The sequence below is a fragment of the Polypterus senegalus genome, chromosome 13 (assembly GCF_016835505.1).
Source record: "Polypterus senegalus isolate Bchr_013 chromosome 13, ASM1683550v1, whole genome shotgun sequence".
NCBI lineage: Eukaryota > Metazoa > Chordata > Cladistia > Polypteriformes > Polypteridae > Polypterus > Polypterus senegalus.
Window position 1 is genome coordinate 114,967,439 of NC_053166.1, and position 27,500 is coordinate 114,994,938.

General features: G+C 37.4%; 1 protein-coding gene across 2 annotated transcripts in view; it reads left to right on the plus strand.

Annotated features, from left to right (window-relative positions):
• The window catches only part of LOC120541978 (pantothenate kinase 3), an 86,699-nt gene that overhangs the window by 48,225 nt on the left and 10,974 nt on the right, over window positions 1–27,500 (plus strand). Inside the window, exons 4-6 of one of the 2 annotated variants that reach the window (XM_039774019.1) lie at window positions 1,787–1,963; window positions 20,498–20,621; window positions 23,495–23,620. In XM_039774019.1, the coding sequence (XP_039629953.1) occupies window positions 1,787–1,963; window positions 20,498–20,621; window positions 23,495–23,620 (427 nt within the window). The other variant, XM_039774020.1, reaches the window with a different exon arrangement.

The window sequence follows — 27,500 nt, forward strand, 5'->3', positions numbered from 1 at the left end:
TAGGAATTAAATTTATCTTCTGTATCTATCATGTGTTTCTTTCTATTCTCTAAATTAGGGAAACTCTGCATTTACAGTAGCACCTTTCTCAAACACACAAACACAAAAACTTAAGATGCTTTTAAAAGTACTAGTACTTTTAAAAGTACTTGGCTTCGCTCGCCCACCCCCGTGTTTGGTTTACCGGATATACAATTTAAAGAGATTGTTATTTTCATGGGAGTTGTTATATATGCATTATTTTCACTTTTACTTTAAAACTTTTGTAAAAACAATACTTGTCCTTTATTTCCAGCCCCGGGCATGGTTACATCTCTTTCTCACAGGACATATAATGCTGCTCGCATTGTGAAGGGGGTGCGGCTGAACGCACACTAAGGAGATGCCGTCGGATCATCTGCTGTCTTTCTGCTTTTGGCATGCTGCCTGTTCTGCTTGTCTTGCTGGCCGATCATTTAAAGCCTGTATAGCAGCTGTCCTTTTTCCACTTTGTGTCTCTGCCGCTCACTTTGTAATGGGAGGGGGACTTTGGGTGGCTGAACGCACGCTAAGAAGAAGCGGTTGGATCATCTGCTGGCAAGCTGCATGTTTTGCTTATTGCTTTTTGTTGTTTTAAGAGCTGGGACTTCAAATTGTCTTCCAAGAAGATCACGTCTCATTGCCCTAGTATGCCTCACCAAGATGTTTTTTTTTTTTTTGTTTTTTTTTTATATGATAGAGAGACATGAATTGTTTTAACATTTTTTTATTATATATATTACAGACAAGCCACTGTTGTCATTAACAGAGATGATTAGCAGCTCTTCTTTATTTGAATTTCTGTGAATGCTTTCTCTTCTGTGTTATTCTGTGGCATGGAGCAGACTGAGCTAATTGTGTGTGAAGAGTGGCATGATAATGATGTCACTTCTAGTTTTCTGCTTCAAACTGAGTGAAACATCACAAATAATTTTTAAATGCCATTATCCACTAATTTGTGTTTTACTTGAAATTTCTGCAGGCATTTTGAAACCGATGTTATAATTCATTATCTGTTTATTATAGTTTAGCATTGCATATTCCGGTAGCTATGACATTTTCAACCTTATGAGCAAATGAGCCTTTTTCAGTTCTTCATTACAGTATAGTTGTTCAGTCTAAATGGTTGTTTTTAATCCATGACAGAAAGTGTAACAACTTGAATTGTAGTGAAGCAAGTTATTTTTTTTCATCAAAAAATATGACAAACTGATTCTGATGGATGCTCTTCAGACTGCTAATTATAATCCCATAAATATCAAACAAATCATGTGGTCTAAGAGAGGAGTAAGCAATTCTCTCCTAATCAAATGGAAGTTTGGTCAGCACAATCTTATTAGTTCCAAATTATTTCTTCAGGTCTCACTTCTTCTTCTTTTCTAATTTCACTCTCTTAGAGAATATACAAAAACTTCTGTGATCAAGTATGTGTAATATCCGAATTTCTGAATTTTATGTTAACATAGTTCTGTCAGCATATAATTGCAGCTCAAAATATAGCATTAGATAATTATTCATTTGACAAATTCTTACACCTTACTTGATTTAATTATCTACACAGTTTTAGGCACTTCTAGTTTTGAACTTATTTGAATTTTTAAATGAAGACTTTATTTGTCTCGTAAGGGACAAATGACAGCTATATGGATATTGAATAATTTTGAAATTCTACACTCTGAAAAATGAGTACCTGATATCAACAGCAAATTACAACAACCATTGAAACCATAGAGGATGCTTCAGTTTGCTTACATTTTTCCTTTTTTAGTCTAGGTGGTGGAACATTCTTAGGACTGTGTAGTTTGCTGACTGGATGTGACAACTTTGATGAAGCTCTTGAAATGGCATCAAGAGGTGATAGCAGAAATGCAGACAAGCTGGTTCAAGATATTTATGGTGGTGACTATGAACGGTTTGATTTACCAGGATGGGCTGTTGCATCTAGGTAACAAAATGTGTTTTTGTTTGTTTTTTTTTTTAATTCAAAATATTTAATTATGCAATTTTGAGTAGATGTGTGTGCTTCATTTTCACAATATGTAATATAAATAAGCTGGCACTGAAGGAGTTTGACTACTTTTTCTATCCTTGGCCATTGCAAGTTTTCAATAAATAAATAAAAATATGTACAGTTCTGTGTGTGATAAAGGAAGTCTGATTAAATTATCTGATGTTATGACTTAAAGGATAAGGTTTGTATGTTTAAGTCTGTTATTTCTTCTCAATTGTGGTATATATTAATTGAAATTGTTCTAATTGTGTTCTAAAAATACCTTGCCTGTTCTTGCTGTTTACAATATGGCTTTTAGGGTACCATGGACTCTAGACCAAAGAAAAAGCCTCAAAACTTATCAAATATGCAGACTTTCAAGAAGCAAATGTTTCAAACTAAGAAAGCATGCCTTCCATATTTATGAAATATCATTGTGATAATGGAAGGTAACTACTACAGGGGTGTGGAAATCAATTTTTTTTTCTACTTGTCCACGGACAAGTAAACTTAGAAAATCCACTTGTCCTCCAGTTAAATTCACTTGCCCATAAACAAATAACAAAAGTGAAAAACAGTTTATTTTTGCTGAACTCTTTTATTGATACCAAAACTGCCTTCCATTTTAAAACTGAGAAAAGTTATTTCAGGGAGTAGTATTTTGCCACCTTGCTCTAGAACATTATATAAAAGATTCCCTTATCATTTTAACTCATTAATAAAAAATGCCTTCATTATAGCTATACTAGTTCTGTTTCACATATCACAGTTACATAACAGAACACTGTCCTGATTCATTTTCTGCCATGTTCTTCAGCCTTTGTCTTGCAACATCTTCTCCCCCAAGAATCTTTACCATCTCAGACAGCATGGGCTGAATGCTGTTCATTTCTGCTTGAGCTGAACTGCATGGTTCCTGGACTGATGGTCCTGCAGAAGTGGATGCTGTTGATTGTTTATGTTTTTTTATGAGTGATGTGCCTGTTGCCATATGACAGCCAGAATTCCACAGCTGGTAGTGGGTTAAACTTTAATAAAGGTTCGCCATCAACAATAATGCGCATCTGGTTTTGAAGGTTTTCCTGAGTCAGGCGGGTTCTTCGAGAACTCTTTACTAAATTCATATTGGAGAATAATCTCTCACAAGTAGCTGTGGAAAGAGAAACTGTAAGAAACAGTGAGATCAGCATACTAACATTCTTCAGAGACTCTTCCGCAAATTCCACAAGATGGTACATTTTCAAAGAAGTAAATATTACCGATGTCGGGGTGGGGGGAAATAATCACATCTAAGTGAAGATTTTTATAGATATTTCATAACATTTGGAAACCGTTAGAATGTTTTCTTCTTTATTTTTAATAAACTGACAGCGCGAAACCAACTTGTTTTATATGAAAAATTCTCTAATCAAAAATTATCTATAGACAGCTCATCAAAGTTTATGTTGTCACGCAATAAATTTCTTAACTCCTCAATATATCACAACCTACGCGAAATCGCAAATTTAAGGAAAGATTAACTGCCTAACAAGCTTTATGTGGTGAAAACATTTGCAATGTAAGTAAAATGACCGCATTTTAATGTAGAAACAATGAATTTTATCAGTAATATATAAAAGTTATTGATTATACTGAAAAATCATCAGATTACATCGTAATGTCGGCATGAAAAACAATGACGGCATCTCCGAGCGTGTAAATAGTAGGGTAAAATACTTATGTAAGACTGTAAGAGTGCTTCCCCTTTGAAAAATCAACTGTCATTTTGTAAACAATATTGAAGACCAATTTGAGACATAAAGAACATGAAGTAGACTGTTTCTGCACGAAGTACATACACAAATTTTTAAAATTTGAAAGTAGTGGTAAAAATCTGCCCCGCACAGCACATGTAATTCTTTTTTGTCCAGAAAATTGCACTTGTCCGCGGACAACTGAAACCAGAAATAAACGCTTGTCCGACAGTCAATTTACCCGTGTCGGACAAGTCGTGCATTGGATTTCCGCATCCCTGCTAGAAATAATTATTTTATCACATATTTTTGGTACTGTTTTTGTGAAGCAAACATACATTTCTTGCTTGTTTTCTGCTTGCAGATGCCATCGTGGGTGGCTACTCGATGCCGACCACCTCAACTCCGCTGTATCCGTGGTTTGTCTTGCGTATACACAATCAAAAAAAAAAAAAATACAGAAAATGAAAACGTTCAACAGAGCGGATTGAAATGACATTAAGCATTTTTTTAAAAATGCATATTAAGTTATTCTTGTTGACAATATGGTAATAACAGACCTGAGCATAATGTTCACTGACACTTATGCCAATCAATCCATAAATACACAGAAAGACCTTACAACCCCCTTTTAGGACCTGACACTGTGAAGCAAGAATCACAACCCCAATGCCTATGATAAAATATCTTTACTGAATTTCACTTATGTTTAATCATACTGAAGTTTAGTTTATTGGCGTTGCTAAACTCGCCCTAAAGTGCTTATGTTTGTTTATGATTGCCCTGTGATGGACTGCTTCCGTTTGGGTAGTGTTCCTGCCTTGTGTCCGATGCTTGCTGGAATAGGCTTTAGCTGCCCCACAACCTTGACCTGGATAAGTGGAATGGATGCATATAACATCTGCTGAGTTCTTGTCACTTGATTAAATAATATTTGCAGTGCTTGAAGTGGAAAACATAATTGCCAGTACTTTATTTATTTATTTGTCTGCTTGGTCCTCCACACTATGCAATTCAAATTTTGCACAATTTCTTTATCAATAGGATGTTGGGTTGTTTTGGAGTTTGCGTGTGCTGTTAGAGTTCTGTATTATTAAAAAGCTTAGGTGCCACAACCATCTCTGGCAGGTCCTCCACTGCAAAAACAGAAAAATACTCCTCTTCATGACCTGGCTTCATGCCAGCTCAATACACTGTCATACATATGTGTTTTAACAATCCAGCGACAGCAGGCAGTATTTTTGCGAAGTAAAGAAGGAAAAGTTCTGTATAGTGACAAAATACAGTAGAAGTGATTGTATGACTTTTTTTAGTTGTTATTGTCTAGTTGTCTACAGAACTGAAGCAGTAATTCATATCTGGACATCAACATTCAATGTCAATAATGGCTTTGTTAATTAAGTGAATCTACTCCCCTGACCCTGAAGAGTGTTGCAATGCCACAGATGAAGATTAACTTAGCAAAGTGAGGCGACAGCTGGTTTTCTTTTAAAATGGCTGACTGCAGTGTGTTTGCTTTGTTTTTTCCCCCCTCCTTAAAATGACATGGACATGCTGTTTTGCAATATGATTGTAATGTCAAGACAGGGATCAATATTCTAACATATCTGGGTTGAAAAATTGAAGTATTTGGTATGTTGTAAGGCTTTTCATTGCATTGGAACCCTTCAGCTCCATTATAAAAGAAAGAATAGGCTAGTTAATTTTTAAAATTAGTAAATTATGCTTAACTTCAGAACTTCAGTTTCATTTGGCAAACTAATATACAGCACCATTGTGAAGAAATAACTTTGACTTGAAAAATACCAAATTTCTTGTAACTCACATTTTTTCAGAAAATTCTGAATGGTTTGCAGACACTTGCATTCATGTCTTAAAATATTTATCATAATATGTTGTTAGACAGTTTAGGGTATTATTGTGAAAATGACATTTTCCCTCTAAAATGAACCCTGATTTCTTGGTACTGACAGACAAAATAATTTAAACATATTTTTATAACTGAATTACCGGATGTATTATTTGAAACACTGTAAGACAATTTACTTGCTATATCGGACATAAAAATAACTTTTAAAGGTGCTAACTCAGTTACAAAATTTTCTTTAATTACCACTTAGCATGATTAATTAAGGAGGGTCTAAGAGTTTACCATTAGGACATCAGGGTAATGGCTGTGTTTCCAGCAGGATTGTGTTCTTTACATAAATGCAGGACATACTTGGACCTGTGTGTGTATATCATATATTTACACTTCTTCAGTAACCTATATTATAAGGCTATGTTACATATGGACCTTGCTCTTCTAAAACCCAAATAACAACATCTTTTTCTGCACATGCTCTATTCACTCATGGCCTCTGCCAGAGAGTGATGAGTAAGGCCTGAGGTGATGGGTCAGTCCTGCTTTAATCAACCAAAATCCCTGCCTGAAAGAACTGTCCCAATATTCGCTGCATTAGGCTCCCAAATCACAATTATCAAATAGTTATTTTTTCTGTCCTGTCACAGGCTGCTGAAAATAGGGTTTGCAGTCATATATGAATATTAAATTAAAAATCAGTCATTTCAAGCTGTAATAGTCATTATCACAATTACTAATGTTTTGACTGTACTTGTAAATCATTTTAATGAAAACTATCAATTTCTATCAACAACAAATATTTCTGACAGATCCCAAACTTTGTAACACTAGTGCACTATTATTATTTTTTTTTATTATGATTTTAGAGTCATTGGCAGTGTTTGTAATGGACAATGTGTCATGCTAGTGAGAACAGTAAATTATCTGTTGCCAGCATTTCTTCCCATGAAAGTAATGCATATTTTATAATTTAATAGTCAACTTTATTTTTTGCATCCCTCACTCATTATACCTTGCTCAGAAATACTGCTCTTAATTAAAATCATATTATTCTAATTTAAATGTTACAGTTCTTAAGCATTTAAATTAGAAATCACAACAAATTTATATTTTTGTTAAAATGATGTCTTTGTCTTATTGTTCTGTTCTTACAGATTGCCACCTTCTTGCATTACTTTTCTCACAGCTCAGCGAGAGTGAAAATTTCACATTTATAACAGAAATTTCAAAGGTGTTTGCTTTAGAGATTCTGTGGAATCTGTACTCATTACAGGGGCATTACTTTTTAAATTGTATACCTCCTTACACTATGAGTAACATTTTGATGTATAGTATCATTAATTTTCTGTCATTTGTAATATACAGTTAGACACATGCCACCTATTGGGCTTCATCCTATTTACTGCCAGCAGTAGAACAATGAGCATTGCCATTCTTTCCCTGTTATATTTGATACCTTTTTCCTATGCAGTTTTTATTATAGCATTTATTTTACTGCATTTGCAGAATGTAAATCTACTGTAGTTGTGAGGATGTTCTATATCTGCTTTAGAATGCCTTTTGATTCCACACATTAACAAAGTTGCCATTTTCCAGTTGATAAACTGAAAGCATGTTGTACATCTAAGAGACAAATGTACAGAATATGGCCATTTCAAATTGCCTTTTGCTACTGCTCTATTTTAAGAGTCTTAAAGTCCTGGTGCAATGCTAGAGAAATGGAAAAAAAAAAAGAGAAAAGATATTTGTGCTTTTTTTTCACTTCCCATTTTTAAAATAAAATTGAATCAATTTCATACCACCCAAGTACAAAATAATTTATCTTTGCTTGGTACTAAAACCAAAATAAGTCCTTAGTACCTCTCTATTTAACTTTCCAGACTGTCATGTAACTTGCAGTGTCGACTACCCTAATATAATAGCAAAATTCTATGAAATAGAACTATAATGATTATCCATTCCCATTATTCCAGTTTGCAGAATCTTCGGAAATTTATGCAAAGAACGTAACATAACCACCCAAGCAATGCACAGTGTCAGTTTTTTGGTGAGATAGTTGCTACGGAGAACTTTTTACTTGCTAGAAGCAAAGGTGTACAGCAGCATTTTCTACCCATTCTTCATGTGGTGGCACACTTTTTGTAACCCAGAAAGTCCCAAGGCACACCACGATTCTACCAACTGCAAAAACATTAAGTGTCATACACATGCTAAACTGTCCAGAGGGTCTTGACTACTGGAGATGCTGTCAAAAAATTAGTTATGAAGAATGGCACTTGCAGACACAGCACTTACCGAGCACTCATATGCCCACTGTCCCTTGGCTCTGTGAGAGTCACTGGTGAACACGTACCCTGGCAGCTGGACCTCCAACACGTCTCCTAGCAGCTACAGTGCACTCTGAGTACTTTTTCCGCAAAACAGAGATTGTGGAGCTGCTTTTATGTCAGCTTCTCCAGGTAGACCTGTTCTTCTCTGACAGGTCTCGACCACCAGAGGAGTGTGTTTCCCACAGGTTAGGACCCAGGGGCACTATACTAGTTTCATAGTGCAATAGTTGAAAAACACTTGTGTAGACTATAATTATCAAGTCGTTGATGATGATGAACAGTTGTGGATGGTATTTGCGCAGTTTTAACGCAATATTATTGTATGGCCATTTAAGAGATGCTTATACTTTTAATTAAATGATTCTTTAGCAGTGCAAAGTTGTTCCAATTGTTTAGTTATACTTTAACATGTCTATGTTTTATATACTATACCAATCTGAGAATTAACAAGATGCTTAATACATTCTTTTTAAATTGCCTTTTAGGATGGTGTTCAAATTCAAGTTGTACTTGCACAAGTAGTATGTTGTTAAAAGTTCAGGTTGAAGGTCATTGTTTAAGTTTAAGATCTGCCATTAATTTTTTTTTTATTTTGTTTGTGTGGAGTTTACATTATTTTTGTTATTGAGTTAAGTACTTATTTTATGATTACATGTTTAATGTTAGATGCAATTAATGCTTTGTCAGATTTGTGGCAGAATAAGATTAATGTAAGTAAATGCAACTTATTACACAAAGGAAGTAAAAATGTTAGACTGAATACAAAATGTTAGGTTTGAAACCTGAAAGTATACCTTTTGAGAAGTAGCTAGAAGTCCTAGTGGGCTCATAATTGTCTGCATTCAGAGTACAAGAAAGCTAATAGGATGTTAAGTTATATAGCACAATGTGTAGAGTACATTTCAAGTTGAGGGTATGATTAAGCTGTATAAACACACCAGGGATGTAAAGTTTGTTTTCCATGTTAGAAAAAGATATAGCAGCGCTAGAGAGTGTCCAAAGAAGAACAACTAGGTTGATTCTGGGACTGAGAGGTATCAGCTAAGAGGAATAACTGAAGGAATTAAACTTTTCTAGTTTAAAGAAATGGAGATTAAGAGGTGACATGGCAAAAGTGTTTAAAACTATGTATGAAATTAGTACTATGGATCCCATCCATCCATACATCCATCCATCCATCTTCTTCCTACGCTTATCCGAGGTTGGGTCGCGGAGGTAGCAGCTTGAGCAGGGATGCCCAGACTTCCCTCTCCCCAGCCACTTCTTCTAGCTCTTCCGGGGTAATCCCGAGGCGTTCCCAGGCCAGCCGGGCGACATAATCCCTCCAGCATGTCCTGGGTCTTTCCCGGGGCCTCCTCCTGGTTGGACGTGCCCGGAACACCTTGCCAGGGAGGCATCCAGGAGGCATCCTGATCAGATGCCCGAACCACCTCATCTGACTTCTCTTGATGCGGAGGAGCAGTGGCTCTACTCTGAGCCCCTCCCGGATGACTGAGCTTCTCACCCTATCTTTAAGGGAAAGCCCAGACACCCTGCAGAGGAAACTCATTTCAGCCGCTTGTATTCGCGATCTCGTTCTATGGATCTGTTACTTCAAATTGCATTTGCTGTCAAAAATGTGGATACAATGGAAAACACAATTGAAAACTTGTTTAGGACAAACTTCACACACATGGAATAAGTTATTAAGTAGTGTTGTAGAGATTGGGACTTTAGGGACCTTCAAAACTAGACTGGATTATAGTACACATTAAAAGGTTTATTACACTAGTACAAAACTAACAAATGCACAAATTTTCTCATTAAAATTTATGTCAGTTTGTATACAGTGTTAGAAGTTATGTGATAAGGATATATTTTGTTATATAATAGTCCTTGTGTTACCAGCCAAACTTCTTTAATTTGCTTAATGGTAAATTAAGCCATTTTTAATTAATCATACATTGTTTTTGCGAATAAATGATGATTTAACTATCAAAAATATCAACACATAAATTTTAAAAACAGCAAAGCACCTCTGTGGCACAGCATATAATGTAGCACTTGGATTCCGATTCAGTTCTACTCAGAATGCTTTAATATAGAAATGCTTTTGACAAAGCAGAGAACCAATTAAGCAAACATTTCAGTCATTTAGTATTGCATTTTATTAGGAAATGTGTTCTTTTAAATTCAATTTAGCTTAGGCCATGCCTTTCTTTCCAACTCTTCCTTTAGCCTATGAAAACAGGTAGACCCTTTCCTACTCTGGGGCTGTCTCAGTAAAGAGTTCTTAGTCAGGTGTGGGCATATTCACAAGCTCCTAACAAAGTGTTCTGCATTTGAAGTTTGAATCAGATAGAAATGTATTTATCCCCAGGGGAAATTTGGCTTTTTTTCAGAAGCTATAAATACATGAATAAATACATATGTTCACTCACTGGGGTATGGACATACACAAGACTGACTTAAAAGAAGAAAACTTCTGACTTAGCCATTACAGTCACAGTGAGGCATTATACGAGTGTATTGCTGTTGATATTAACGATTCCCGGGGCGTTTCCTGACACATTTCTGCCAGATTTGTTGGTTCAAACTACTCAATGTTAGTGTATCAGAAATGAGGATCTGCAGCATTGTTCATAGTGGCACTCAGTTTTGTTTTAACTCTCTGCTTTGCTACTAGCTCAGTTGGATTCAGAATGTATCCCATAAATGAGACTGCCCTTTTAATTAGCATGTTGATTTGGTGGGCCACTGTTGAAGTAAAATTACCAGCACACCAGCATACAAAATTACACTGGCCATCAAAGAGTTGTACAATATGTGAAGGATGTCACTACCCACAATAAACGAATTCAGTCTCCTATGATGAAGAGTCTGCTTTGCCATTTCTTATAGTTTTTCTGTGTTTTTAGACCAGTCCAAGCTGTCATTGGTGTGGACACCAAGTATTTGTAGGAATGCAACACCTCTACATCCACTCCCTGAGGCAGTGAGAGTCAATAGCCAGTTCATTTGTTTTGCTGATGTTAAGTCACAGGCAGTTCTTTCTGCACCAAGATACCAAGTTCTCCATCTGAACCCTATACTCTGCCTCACCCCTCACCCCCTTGATCAATAAACCTCATAAGTGCAGAATCATCTGTGAATATATGCCTGTGACATGACCTAGTTTTATATTTTATAGTCTGAAATGTACAGAGGGAAGAGAAAAGACAGGATTGTTCCTTCTGGTGCTGCAGTGTTGCTCAGTTGGTGAGTGATTTTCCTCAATGTCTAAATAGAATATTCTGCCTTTAGAGGTGGTGAGTTGGATGCATACGATAAAAGCAGACTGACTCTGACAATACTTTTATCTCTAGTGCAAATGTTAGCTTTTCAGTATCGCAGATTATGGAGGGATGTGATCAGTAGATGCAACCTGTCTGATAAGAACTGGATGAGGAATTCTTGTTATATATGCAGTATGTGCTAGTAATGGATTATGTCATAACTAAATCCATTTTGAATACATAGTGGATATTGCAAGCTAAATTAGACAATTTGCCATAATTGGTGTGTGATCCACTAAATTGTTTAACTTGCAAATGTATTGCTAAAAATATTAGCCATGTTTGTATTAAGTCGAAAAACAAGCTTTAGTCTGACATTGTGGCTATTGATTAAAGAAGCCACGGGGTGCCACTGGGATCAACTAAAGTTTTTTAGTTGTCATTCCATTGCAGGACACTTTCAAATGCACACCTATGCTCATTCATGTCAGGCCAGGTTAAAATAATAATAATAATAATAATACATTTTATTTATTTGTAGGCACCTTTCTAAACACTCAAGGACACCGAACAATAGACAAAACACAGATTATAAACAAAAGTTAAAATCAGACAGAGCAATTGTAAGCAAAGAGAAAAAAAGCAGTCTTAAACAAATGAGTTTTAAGTTTAGATTAGAAAAGTGAAAATGATTTAATATTTCTAAGCTCAAGTGGTAGTGAGTTTCAAAGCAGGGAAGCAGAGCAACTGAATGCTCTGCTCCGCATAGTGGTAAGACGGACGAAGGGGACAGTCAAGTGGATGGAGAAAGAGGATCTTGGGATACGGGAGGGAATGGCAACATGGAGATTGGTGATATGGTGAATAGAGGGGGTTCAAGTAATGATACAGGCAGCTGAATTCTGGACCAGTTAAAGCTTATAAAGAGATTTGCGAGAAAGACCAAAGAAAAGGGTATTGTAATACCGCAGACAAAAAGTGACAAGGCTTTGAACAAGGATAGCAGTGGTGTGGGGAGTGAGGGAGGGGCGAATATGATTAATGTTACGCAAGTGGAAATACGTAGACCGGGAGATGTTATTGATGTGGGACTGAAAGGATAAAGTAACTGTCAAGGATGACACCCAGACTCTTAACCTGTAGGAAAGGGGAGACAGAGGAATTATCAATAACAAATAAAAAAATGATCAGTTTTGGATAATGTTGATTTTGTACCGATGAGGAGAACAGCAGTTTTATCACTATTTAATTTAAGAAAATTCGAAGAAATCCAGGATTTGAATTCTGCTATGCAATCAGTAAGTGAGGAGGGTGGAAAGGAAGCAGTAGGTTTTCTAGTGAGATAGAGCTGGGTGTCATCAGCATAACAGTGGAAGCTAATGTTATATTTACGAAAGATATTGCCAAGGGGAAGGAAGTAAATAATGAAAAGGAGGGGCTCCAGGACAGATCTCTGGGGCACACCTGAAGTAACAGCGGTGGGGTTGGGATGTGAATGTTTTAAGCTGAGCAAACTGAATGCGGCCTGTGAGGTAGGATCTGAACCAATCTAGTGGAGTGTGGGTAATGCAAATCGAAGATAATCTATTAAGAAGAGTAGTGTCAATAGTGTCAAAGGCTACACTCGGATCAAGGGGGATGAGAATAGTAATTAAACCAGAAGCAGCTGCCATAAGGAGGTCATTAGTCATTTTTATAAGTGCCGTTTCTGTACTATGGAGAGGATGAAAACCAGACTGGAACTGTTCATACAGATTATTTTGAGATAAGTGAGAATGAAATTGAATAGCCACTACTTCTTCATTTCCAAAATTCTTGAAAGGTAGATTAGATATAGGACTAAAATTACAGAAATTATTCAGATCAGAAACCAGGTTTTTTCAGTATTGGGATTGTTGCAGCAGTTTTAAAAGATGAAGGAACAGTACCAGTTGTGAGAGAAGAGTGGATTATATTAGAGATAAGGGGTACCAGGGAGGAGATGCAGGCTTTGACTATAACTGTAAGGGGGGGAGGGGGGTCCAGTTGACAGGTGGATGGCTTAGACTTACAGACAAGATGTGAGATTTCTGAGAAAGAAATCACCATTTAAGATGATCTGTATGTCCTAGAAATGTGTGTAATTGAATGAAAGTTTAAACATTCTTGAGATTTTTTAATTGAGATATTTGAATTATTGTAGAATTACTGCGACAGTTAAAAATGGCAAGATCCAATAAATCTCCAAGACTAGATGGCATTTACCCAGGTGTGCTCAAAGAAGCTTGCATTTACTTGTAGTCAGGTGTTGCAAGAGTTTGCTGGGGTTTAGTGCAACACAAGGTGGGACCAGGACAAGAATGATTTCCCTAAAACCCTTCGTGGTACAAAGAGAGCAAGAGTGAGTCCTTGTTGTAGTTTCTTCTAGTGTGCATGTGCAGGCGCAATTATGTAGTAATATACTGTTGTGTGGGCTGGGTGGCCCAATAAGACAATGAGCATAGGTACATTTACAAAGAAGAGAAAGTTTCATAGAACATTAATTGACAGTAAACCATCCAGTTCCCAGGGTTACCTGATGATCTTCCATAAGAAAGGAAATACAGTGGTGGCAACACCTCCCTGCCACTATAGAACACACTATAGCTGATGGAAACATATGGGACTGTTTTGTTCCTTATAGCAGAGGTGACTAGCTCTGATCCTGGTGAGCCACTGTGGCTACAGGTTTTCATTCTAACAAATTTCTTAATTCTTGACTAGTTTTTGCTACTAATTAACTTTATTAAATTTATTTGCTATTTAAGACTAAGACCCTTTAAATCAGGGCTGAATAATGTCTGTCCCGAAGGGCCACTTTGGCTTCATGTTTTTGTTCCAACCCCATTTCTTTATGAGGACTCATTCATTGCTGATGAAGCACTTGTTCCTCATGTGACATTTTTCTGGTTCATTCTAGTTGTCTTACTTATTAAGATTTTGAACCCTTAATTGCTTGTTTTAGTCTTAAATAGCTGAATTCATTGTTTTAAACACTCCTTATTAGCAATAACATGCATATGACAAAAGAACCAGCAATTCTACATGTACAGTCATATGAAAAAGTTTGGGAACACCTCTCAGCCTGCATAATAATTTACTTTCAACAAAAAAAGATAACAGTGGTATGTCTTTCATTTCCTAGGATCATCTGATTACTGGGGTGTTTTCCGAACAAAGATTTTTAGTGAAGCAGTATTTAGTTGTATGAAATTAAATCAAATGTGAAAAACTGGCTGTGCAAAAATGTGGGTACCTTTGTAATTTTGCTGATTTGAATACATGTAACTGCTCAATACTGATTACTTGCAACACCAAATTGGTTGGATTAGCTCATTAAGCCTTGAACTTCATAGACAGGTGTGTCCAATCATGAGAAAAGGTATTTAAGGTTATCAATTGCAAGTTGTGCTTCCCTTTGACTCTCCTCTGAAGAGTGACAGCATGGGATCCTCAAAGCAACTCTCAGAAGATCTTAAAACAACAATTGTTCAGTATCATGATTTAGGGGAAGGCTACAAAAAGCTATCTCAGAGGTTTAAACTGTCAGTTTCAACTGTAAGGAATGTAATCAGGAAATGGAAGGCCACAGACATAGTTGCTATTAAACCTAGGTCTGGCAGGCCAAGAAAAATACAGGTACAGCATATGCGCCGGATTGTGAGAATGGTTACAGACAACCCACAGATCACCTCCAAAGACCTGCAAGAACATTTTGTTGCAGATGGTGTATCTGTACATCATTCTACAATTCAATGCAATTTACACAAAGAACACCTGTATGGCAGGGTGATGAGAAAGAAGCCCTTTCTGCATTCACGCCACAAACTGATTCGCTTGTTGTATGCAAATGCTCATTTAGACAAGCCAGATTCATTTTGGAGCAAAGTGCTTTGGACTGATGAGACAAAAATTGAGTTATCTGGTCATAACAAAGTCCTTTGCATGGTGGAAGAAGAACACCACATTCCAAGAAAAACACCTGCTACCTACTGTCAAATTTGGTGAAGGTTCCATCATGCGGTGGGGCTAGTTCAGGGACTGGGGCCCTTGTCATAGTTGAGGGTCGGATGAATTCAACCCAATATGAACAAGCATCAGTCACAAAGTTGAAGTTACGCAGGGGTTGGATATTCCAACAAGACAATGACCCAAAACACAGTTCGAAATCTACAAAGGCATTCATGCAGAGGGAGAAGTACAATGTTCTGAAATGGCCGTCACAGTCCCCTGACTTGAATATCATCAAAAATCTATGGGATGATTTGAAGCAGGCAGTCCCTGCTCGGCAGCCATCAAATTTAACTGAACTGGAGAGATTTTGTATGGAAGAATGGTTAAAAATACCTCCATCCAGAATCCAGACACTCATCAAAGGCTAAAGGAGGTGTCTAGAGGCTGTTATATTTGCAAAAGGAGGCTCAACTAAGTATTGATGTAATATCTCTGTTGCTGTGCCCAAATTTATACACCGGTCTAATTTTGTTAGGATGCATATTACATATTTTCTGTTAATCCAATAAACTTAATGTCACTGCTGAAATACTACTGTTTACATAAGGCATGCCATATATTAAAAGGAAGTTGCTACTTTGAAAGCTCAGCCAATGATAAACAAAAATCCAAAGAATTAGGAGGGGATCCCAAACTTTTTCATATGACTATAGCTTGTATCCATTCCTACATATTTGTATTCATCATTCACTATTTGGTTTAAATAAGTATTCAGAAGGAAATTTTAAGCGAAAGTGAAGAACTGAAAATTACTGATCTGTTTTAGGCTTAAAATCACTTGGATGAAACATATCATTGAAAGGAAAAAAATTTATGGGTTTAAGAATGAACTGACATGGTAGAGTTAAAACACTAACAAGCTGTGAAATTAAATAAGATCTGTTATTGGCGAGGATTAGCTTCTAATTAAGCAGCTGTATTGGAACAACAACCTGCAGCCACTGCGGCTGTCCAGGTTTAGAGTTGGCCATCCTTGCCTTATAGTGTAGGCAGCAGGGGGTCTACCTTTGAAACCTTATCTTTTAAGTACAAAGGAAGTTTCAGGGGTGCACAGGCACCAGGAGACACTTAGAGGGGTTCTGCCGTGTTTCCCCGAAAATGAGACCTACTCTTGAAAAAAAAAGCTCTACTATGATTTTTTTTATGCTGCTCTGTAATATAAGCTCTACCCCAAAAATAAGCCTTAATCAAGATCATCAGCTGAAAAGTAAGGCGCCTAAGGCCAGGTTTATACTTCACGTGATGCAACGCATGTGTGTGTCCAAAATATCTATTAAATTCCGAGGACACCTTGCCACAATATCTCTAAAAAAGATGTTTAATGATTACATCCATCAATTTGGGGATGTGCCCATTCCAGCAGTATCAGTGCAAGACAGAAACAAAATCTCTGGACGGAACATCGGCTCATCGCAAGGTGAACACAAGCACACACATACACTGGCATCATTGTAGCGTCACCAAATCCCCAAGCCTTCATGTCTTTGGATGGAAAACTGAGCACACTGTGGAAACCCACCAGGAACATACAAACTCTAGGCAGGGATCACGAGGGACGTGACTCCCAGCGCTACCGCTCTCCCACTGTGCCACCCCATATGTGTAACTATTAGCAATATACATTATTTAAACAAAGTTAACAATTTATCTGTAAAATGTAACATACATATTTTTAATGCATTTCATCATGAAAGTGTTTGCTGGAAAAGACACATCCCTGGATTGATGGATTTAATCATTAAACATCCTTTTCAGGGATATTGCGGTAAGGTGTCATTGGAATTAAATGTGTGTTCCAGGCAATTCGCAAAACAGCGAAGCCGAACCTGTTCTCACCGTGATAATATCTCGCACTGCCACCTGGTGGGTTCCTCAAGATTTACATAAAGTACGCGCGCAAGTAAAAACGCTTGCATAGCAGGAGCGTCCGCTGGAGCATGCATCACATCGCATGAAGTATAAACCCAGCCTAAGATGGTAGCCAAATACATTTGTATTTAGAAATGTTGTGTGCAAAAGAATTTATATTACTTAGTTTGCTTGAAAATACAGTTGTGCTTGTAAGTTTGTGAGCCCTTTAGAATTTTCTATATTTCTGCATAAATATGACCTAAATAAAACAACATCAGATTTTCACTCAAGTCCTAAAAGTAGATAAAGAGAAAACAGTTAAAAAATGAGACAAAAATGTTATACTTGGTCATTTATTTATTGATGAAAATGATCGACTATTACATATTTGTAAGTGGCAAAAGTATGTGAACCTCAAGGATTAGCAGTTAGTTTGAAGGTAAAATTAGAGTCGGGTGTTTTCAATCAATGGGATGACAATCAGGGGTGAGTGGCCACCCTTTGTTATTTAAAGAACAGGGATCTATCAAAGTCTGTTCTTCTCAACACATGTTTGTGGAAGTGTATCATGGCACGAACAAAGGAGATTTCTGAGGATCTCAGAAAAAGAGTTGTTGATGCTCATCAGGCTGGAAAAGGTTACAAAACCATCTCTAAAGAGTTTGGACTCCACCAGTCCACAGTCAGACAGATTGTGTACAAATGAAGGAAATTCAAGACCATTGTTACCCTCCCCAGGAGGGGTCGACCAATAAAGATCACTCCAAGAGCAAGGCGTGTAATAGTCAGCGAGGTCACAAAGGACCCTAACTTCTAAGCAACTGAAGGCCTCTCTCACATTGGCTAATGTTCATGTACATGAGTCCACCATTAGGAGAACACTGAACAACAATGGTGTGCATTCCCCGAAAAAAACATTGCTGCTCGTCTAAAGATCATGTGGACAAACCAGAAGGGTATTGGAAGAATGTTTTGTGGACGGATGAGACCAAAATAGAACTTTTCAGTTTAAATCAAAAGCCTTATGTTTGGAGAAAGGAAAGCGCTGCATTCCAGCATAAGAATCATATCCCATCTGTGAAACATGGTGGAGGTAGTATCATTGTTTGGACCCGTTTTGCTGTATCTTGGCCAGGACATCTTGCCTTCATTGATGGAACAATGACTTCTGAATTCTGTCAGAGAATTCTAAAGGAAAATGTTAGGTCATCTGTCCATGAACTGAATCTCAAGAGAAGGTTGGTCATGCAGCAAGACAACGACCCTAAGCACACAAGTCGTTCTACCAAAGAATGGTTAAAGAAGAATAAAGTTAATGTTTTGGAATGGCCAAGTCAAAGTCCTGACCTTAATCCAATCGAAATGTTGTGGAAAGACCTGAAGCGAGCAGTTAATGTGAGGAAACGCACCAGCATCCCAGAGTTGAAGCTGTTCTGTACAGAGTAGTGGGCTAAAATTCCTCCAAGCCGGTGTGCAGGAATGATCAAAAGTTACTGGAAATGTTTAGTTGCAGTTATTGCTGCAAAGGGGGTCACACCAGATACTGAAAGCAAAGGTTCACATACTTTTGCCACTCACAAATATGTAATTTTCGATCATTTTCCTTAATAAATAAATGACCAAGTATAATATTTTTGTCTTATTTGTTTAACTGGTTTCTCTTTATCTACTTTTAGGACTTGAGTGAAAATCTGATGATGTTTTAGGTCATATTTATGCAGAAATATAGTAAATTATGAAGGGTTCACAAACTTTCAAGCACAACTGTAAATCCTTCTTTAGATATGTTAGTGAGGCCATATAATCTGATTATATTATATATTATCTGAGGTATAATCTAATTAATGTCTTTGTCTCCCCTTTTCAACATATTGTTAACATCTTTTACTTGTAACCATTGGTAGTATATGCCAGCATTGCTGAATAGTACAGTTTCTTTGGAGTGATACTAAGACTTACAGAACACAAGTCAACTTCTATGTGATAGTTTTTATGTCCTAAGTGATGTGATGTCAGAGTACTCCTTTCTTATGTAATAAAATTGGAAAGAAGTGAATTAATGCCAATTAGAGATGCTGAAGCTTTCATCTATAATTGTTCCATCTTCTGTGTTGTTGTTTGTGTAGCTGATTTCCAGACTGTAATAAGCTCCAACACTGGTGATATTCTGTCCCTTTACTAGGACTACTCCTCTGGTTGGATAAATGTTCTGTATGAAGGATTCTTTAGCCAATTATCTTTGGCAATCTGTTTTGCTGAAGAAACTGATTAAAGTGCAGACTTTTTAAAATTCTTAAGATAATCAATATTTGCTTTTTCTCTGGTAGTATGAACATTGCTGAGCCATTAATGTTAAGAGTCAGAGAAACAGAAAATGCAGATTTTTGAAAAAGGAACATATAGAAGTTCTGTTTACGTCTTTTTCTCATGCAGTTAGAGCACTTGTCTTGAGTGGCTGGACAATTTAACCTTCATTAAATATATATACATATTTTATCTAAAATTCTCCAAATGCAGAAATTTCTGTACCCAAGCATAGTGCAAGTGAGCATTTGATTCCCTGCAATGTCACACTTCTGAGTGAAGTATGTGTGCTCAGTAAATGTTGACTTTGTATGTGTCTGGTTATTTGATTTTTATTTTACATCCCAAAGATCTCCATGTAATTTCAATTGTTAATTCAAAATGTGCCTTTTGTGTGTGCATTGTTGTGTGTGCTCTTTGATAGACTTTCTGCCTAGTCAAGAATTGTTTTTTGCATTACCAGACTAAGGCTTACTGTGACTCTTCAAAGACACTTTTCCTTAACAAAGAATAGATGGATGAAGAGTTATAACAGAACTTTTTTTTCGTCTCTGATCAGCATGGCATGCAGATAAAAACAAATTATTGTTAGTGCTAAAAATAAATGATTCATGCAATCATATACTGTATAATATTATATGGTCACTACTGATAGCAGCACAGAAAAAATTTGAAAAATTTGAAACTTAGAACTTTTTTCATCATTTACCATAACATGCAGTATGTCATTTTCAAGAATTAAAACCTATTTTGAGGATTACAGTTAGGTGTCTTTCCCCAGAATTCTTATTTACCTTTTATGGGATACAATCTACATAAAATGTTCTAGTCTGGTATATAGGATAGTAAGACAATCCACAAGTTGCCCAGAATTTTACTAAAGTCCATCTCTCTCTCTCTTCAGTGTTGAAACCACATTTCTTGTAATGTGTAGGATCATGTTCAAGGTGTGTTTTCCATATTTAAGTCTGAGTTGTGTAGGTATACCAGTCTTCTAAAGGAAATATCATCTGATCTACATTTCTTGGTTTATAAGCCATGAATGTACAATGCCACTTGACACTGACTTAGAAGCATTAAACTATGTACTTTAACCTGTATTTAACCATTGTGCCTTTCAGCTTTGGAAACATGATCCATAAAGAGAAGCGAGAAACTGTGAGTAAAGAGGACCTGGCAAGAGCTACCCTGGTTACCATCACTAACAACATTGGCTGGATTGCAAAGATGTGTGCTGTGAATGAGGTGTGGAATGACAGTTTCAGTATTAAGAATGAAGGGTAATGAAGGTTTAGTTGTGATTTTGTGTTTTAAGTTTTTATATGATGGTCTCCCTCCACCTTTTTCATCCAGGTTATTAATATACACAGGGACCATAAAACCCTTAAGGGCCCCGGGACCTCTATACTCTCCCAGCAACCCCCAAAGGATCCTTCGAGGAACATGGTCATATGCCTTCTCTAAGTCCAGAAAACACATGTAGACTGAGGGTAAGGCATACTCTCATGTCCTATCCAGAATCCTAATGAGGGTAAAGAGCTGGTCCACCATTCCATGGCCTGGACTGAGAAGCGTGATTTTTCCCCAGTAGTTGGAGCACACCCTCCTGATCTCCTTTTTTAAAAATACAATCACCCTGGTCTGCCACTCCAGAGACACAGCTCCTGATGACCATGCAACATAAAAAAGGCATGTCCAGAGTCTTCAGCATTTCTGGGCAGATCTTATCCACCCCCAGGTCCTTGCCATTGCAGAGTTGCTTAAAGACCTCAGAAACCTCCCTCTGGGAAATGGGCATTGATTCCCTCATCAGCTTCTGGCTTTGCCCGCTCCACAGAGGGCATATCCATTGGGTTCAGGAGCTCCTCAAAAGGTTCCTTCCACCTCCAGACAACAACAGACAGATGGTCTGGACACTGAGTAAAAGTCCCAAGAAGTATTTTAATACTTTTCATTCAATGCGACAGTGCCTTAAGCACCACAGCCACAATAATCATGCTCAGCTAAAGTATCACAAATACAATACAATTCTCTCTCCAACTCTCCTCCACACCTCCCAGCAAACTTTGTCCACCTCCACCCGACTAGCACTTCTGTGACTAATGAAGAACTGGCGATTTTTCTTCAGCCCAGAAGTACTATGGGGCTTCTGTCCTTCTGACTTGGGAGTACTTCCGGGCTATTGATGAGGCATGGCTCCACCGGTCCTCTCACAGTTCCCCCTGGTGGCACCCACGGTACCCAACAGAGCTGAGTAACCAAACTCCAAGTCCCAGGATGCCCTGCCGGAATCCGGGGCACCGCTGCTATCTAGCATTTTGCGGGAGGCAATGTCCAAAAGTAGTTGCCTTCCCACATCCTTCCAACCTTTGGGTGTCCCAGCTGGGTTGAGCTGCCGGCCGTCCATCACAATATGTATATAATATTTCATTCTACTATTTTCACTTTTTGGTGAGATGCTAAACTGCATTTTCTTGTACCTGTACAGTGATAATCAGTTTAATCTAATCAACACTTGCTTACTTAAATGTTAATTCCATGATTATTTAAAGGATATACCAGTACTTTAAAGCTACTATTAGTAATTATAATTTAATATTGTATTGCAGAAAAAGGCACAATATTATTTACTTCTGTAGTAGAGGTACTTTAATAAAAAGCCATCGAATGGAGTTTTTGCTATGGTTGAGTATTGTAAAATTTTACTGGTGTCGGTATCAAATACAAAAACTCTTGTATTGTGACATCACTACTTGTAGGTATGTATAGTTATCAAGGAATGTATAGTATTTAAATGCTGCCAAATTTCCTTTCAAGTCTGAATCACCTCTTTTAGCCAGAATGATGGGAAATCAGTCAACAATCAGTATTATTCTTGGTAAACCTACATGAGTGCATCCCTACTTTCATCAGGTGGTGTGTTGATCATATGTTTAAGGCTTTGTGGCAGTTTTTCTCTTTCTGCTTTTGGCTTCTTTACAGTGCTGCCTTGTGGCTTGAGAATCAAGCAGCATTGTACAGGGCTATGAAAGCAAAGAGACCTGGCATTGTTTCAGTTGCTTTCTTCATGACAATAATGTATACACCATTTAGAAGAAACCATTAAAACGCAAAGTTAAAGATACAAATGTACTTCTTTAAATCATATTGATTTCACTTTTTGGAACTGGAAACATTTGAAAAGGTAATCCATAAATTTGAATGAGGCTTATTAACTACAGGTACAGTTAACCTTCTCTGAACCAGATCAGGTGCTTCCAGTACATTGTGATGGGGGAGGGGATTAACATTTTTTTACATTTTGCTGCAGTATCAACATAGAATACTGAGTTTGCAAACAGACAGCATTTCTAAAGAATCAGCTTAAACAACTTAATTTAAAAGGTAATTTTCTTAAGTCCATTTTCTTTACATGCTGCCTATATGCAGACCTCAGCATTTTAGGTTTGCTGTTTGTGTTCCACATTCTTTCTGTTCTTGGTTGGGGATTTCTCTGGTAACTGTGGTTTTCTTCCCAAAAAAGAACACATTAGTTTCATTGGCGATTCCAAATTAGCCCTATAGATGGATGCATGTATAAGTGGATCTTAGGATAAAGAAGCATCAAGTCTTGGTTTGCTTCCTTTGTTTTACCTGATGCTGATGGATAGATTCCATCACAGCCAGAAATGCTGTGTTACATTTTATATGAGTGAAAACATACTTAAACATTTGTTATATAAATTTTGAGACTCTTACTTCAGTACTTTTTAGTATGAATTGAGGGTTTGAATGCTTTCTAAGTCTACTGTAAGTATCTTGCAGAAGTAATAGTTTTTTGTTTGTAAATGGAGAAGCTTTAAGGGAAAATGTTATGTCAACACTGACATGCAGATTTGGGCCACATCTCTTTTTGCTGTTCACATTTTTTTAAAAAGTTGAAGTCTTGTACCCATTTTTTTCTTTCTTTTTTTTTTCTTTTTTTTTTTTGTAGATACAAAAGAATACCATAAACAAAACCATGCATTTAATGGGACTCTACTTTATTCATACAGCAAAATGAATTTCCTAAATTGCCAGTATGGTACAATGCAAAAGATTATTTCCAAATATGTCAGTTGGTCTGTTTGTCATTTTAGAAAATAAACAGAGTGGTGTTTGTTGGAAACTTTCTACGTGTGAACACTCTGTCTATGAAGCTCCTCGCTTATGCATTGGAATACTGGTCCCAAGGGCAACAGAAAGCATTGTTCCTAGAGCATGAGGTATAGTACACCACTACTATTTATAAAATTTTGTATAAATGTATAAAATGTCTTCAATCCCATTCAAGGTTTATTCCTTCCTTGTGCCTAATACTTCCAGAATGGGCTATTGATAGTGTGACCTTGCACTAGATTAAAAGCAAGTGCTATTGTACATACGTAAGTATCTAGTCCAAAGCTGCAGCTTGAGGAATGTTGCAAAGTTAATTTGCTAATAGTAATAAAATGAGTTTAATTTAAATTTTCAGTTTAAATATCAACCTGCAATCACGAATAAACAAACCTACAGTAGGGCTTTTAAATCTATACTAATAAAAGGCAAAGCCCTCACTGACTGACTGACTGACTGGCTCATCACTAATTCTCCAAGTTCCCGTGTGGGTAGAAGGCTGAAATTTGGCAGGCTCATTTCTTACAGCTTGCTTACAAAAGTTGGGTAGGTTTCATTTCGAAATTCTATGTGTAATGGTCATAACTGGAAGGTATTTTTCTCCATTTACTGTAATGGAGTTGAGCTCGAAAGCCGTGGGGGGGTGGAGTTTCGTGTGACATCATCACGCCTCCCACGTAATCACGTGAACTGACTGTCAATGCAGTGCGTAGAAAACCAGGAAGACTTCCAAAAAGCACTGAAGAAAACATACATTATATAATTGAGAAGGCAGCGAAACAATAAGAAGCGAGCGAGTGACATATACTACCATATTCATGAGTGCTGCTACTTTGGAAAGAAAGCACGGTGTAAACCTAAACTTTAAATTAAGTTCATAGACAGGCTGCCGCTGGCGTTTCTCATGCCCACGGGTAATGCGGGATACAAGTTTAATGAGAGGACGCAGGATATAAGCGAGAGTTTTGATCATTTTGTAACAAAGTAAAAATTGCAGGTGAAGGGGTGTGCTTATGCAAATTCCGAGAGACTGTGTTTGTGGGGGATTGACAGTTATGGCGGGCGGGGGACTCGCGTCATCATCTCCCCTCCCATTTACCTAATTTCGCTCTGAGCTGAGCTCAGCGGCTAACGCCGTCTTTCGAAGCAACTTCGTCACGCTGCCACCAAATACTCACAGAAAAATCCACAACTTAATACACACGCTGTCTCTAGAGTTTCTCCACACTGAATCCTCCAGGCACTACTTACAAAAGGTTACATTGACAATCGTGTTACGTTATTTTTAAAATCTTTCCTTTTCTTAGCACAAGCACAGCTGAGAAGCTTCGATGCATGTGCTCCATAACTCGTTAAAAAATAATGCATTTAATCACACTTTGCATTACAAGCAAAGGGGGACTTTTGTCAGTGAATGATTTCCTGGTACACCGATTACTTTGATCAGCGCACCCCTATTCATTTTACCCTTGCACCACCTTGGTTTGAGAAGAAGTATGAAAAAATATGAGGTTAACACAGAAAAACAGATCACCAATTGAAGCTTTATGAATAATCAATTCGCCATCAATAATTGTTTTGGTAAAGCCATACTCAGTGTAATCCTCCTTCCATTTTATAATTTTTCCGCCACTAGCCATGATTAAATGAATGGTAAAAAAGTAAGAGTGAAATGAGGGTGACTTATTTAGGCAGACATATATATGACAGCAACACTCATGACAATATCAATCATGTTACGTTATTATTAAAATGTTTCCTTTTCTTTTCATTACTTCTTTAACACACTACTTCTCCTCTGGTAGTATTTTATATATATATATATATATATATATATATATATATATATATATATATATATATATATATATATATATATATATATATATATATATATATATAAAATGACCTCCAAAGAGCGCTGAGACTTTTGATATTGTGAACGTGTCTGCAAAAACTGGGGTCCCCTGCCCAGCAAAAGTCGAGCAGCTGGCGCACGCGCATAGCTGTGCCGGGATTTGAGATGCTGACTGCGCTTCTGCCTTATGTCAAAGTGAGCACTTTTAATTTTTTTTCATCCTTCCCCTGAGCTATAACCCAGACAAGTGCAAACACGAGACCCCTTTTCTACACCGCGGCAAACTAATATTAAGGCGATTCCCACTCACTTTTGCACGTATACGATTATGAGGTTGTCAGCTCGGATTATGAAGACACGCACACGAGTGGAGGACTGACAGTGCCATCACAGCCGATTTAATGGCAGGGATGTCTCACCAGTCTACACAAGACCCACCGCGACTGTCCCCAAAAGGCGATCATAAAGTCAGCGAACACATCTCTCCATACTATATAAAAGAAAAAGGCAACTTTCCTTTCTTTACACCTTTTTTCCTTTTATCCCAAACCAAAGCCTTTCTCTCTTACCACTGCAGAGAACACAAAACAAATTTTCTTTAATTGGTGGTAATGCCGGTAAGGCACATTACCAGAGGCAGAAATTTAAACGTTCACATAGAAAATGTAATTTTTATGCCACAGCCGTCGTGTAGCACCTTTCAAAAGGGATCTACTACCGAGAGGTGATCCATATACATTTTAGCTGCTGAAACAGGTGTGGCAGTAATCAGGCCTGGGGGTGGCTACGGAAATTGAACTCAGGTGTGATACACCACATTTAGGTTATTTTTTAACAAGGGGGCAATTACATTTTCATATAGGGCCATGTAGGTTTGGATTTTTTTTCTCCGTAAATAATAAAAGCCATCATTTAAAAACTGCATTTTGTGTTTACTTGTGTTATATTTGACTAATGGTTAAATGTGTTTGATGATCAAAAACATTTTGTGTGACAAACATGCAAAAGAATAAGAAACTGTATATACTGTTCAAAAGAATTAAAGGAACACTTTTTAATCAGAGTATAGCATAAAGTCAATGAAACTTATGGGATATTAATCTGGTCAGTTAAGTAGCAGAGGGGGTTGTTAATCAGTTTCAGCTGCTGTGGTGTTAATGAAATTAACAACAGATGCACTAGAGGGGCAACAATGAGATGATCCCCAAAACAGAAATGGTTTAACAGGTGGAGGCCACTGACATTTTTCCCTCCTCATCTTTTTATATATATATATATAATATATATATATATATATCAGGGCTCTAGAGTGCAACCAAAAAAACTCAAAGGTTGCACCGTTGCAACCAGCTGTTCGAAGGGGAAAAAAAACGAATCTCCGTGACTCTTAAAGTCTCCCTGTTGTTCAACAACAGACACACATTAGGCCCATATCGTGGTCTAAACCAATCAGAGATAGTGAAGGGCGGATCCCCCTCTGATTGCCCGTGGTCCAGATATTCCTGTAAGTGTGTGTACGTTTGAAAATGCATGTGATGCAGTCAGACAAAGAGAGGCGAGTAGCCCATCAGGTAAACAGTGGATGTAGCCGCGGATTATGAGAGAAGATGAAAAGAACGATTGACAGCTTTTTCGTTAAGAATGTTAAGTTAGGGCCTGATCTGTCCGAAAATCATAACCAATGCTCTGACACGGAGCCATCAACCTCCCAAGTTATAGCAAGCCCTGATCCGGAGATGGCATTAGATAATGAGCCACATAAGATCGAGTCCGAGCCCACTAAAATTAAAAGGGGTAAAGTGTATACATTTCGGAAAGAGTGGCTTGACCAGTTTCCCTGGCTAAGATACAGTAAAACCGATAATATAATGCACTGTATTTACTGTAAAGAGTGTGGGAAGACCATGGCCGGCAGTAGTGCATTTGTGACTGGTTCTAATACATTTAGAATTGAAACGCTGAAAAAGCACAATGCATCTATAAAACACATTACATGCCGCGATAAATGCACTGCTCAAGTGTCCCCTCTCCCCTTTCAGCGCAAGGCAGCAGCAAACAGATCATCAGACGAGGCCGAGATGATAATTAAGTTTAACGTTGCCTACAATATTGCAAAAGAAGAACTTCCCTTC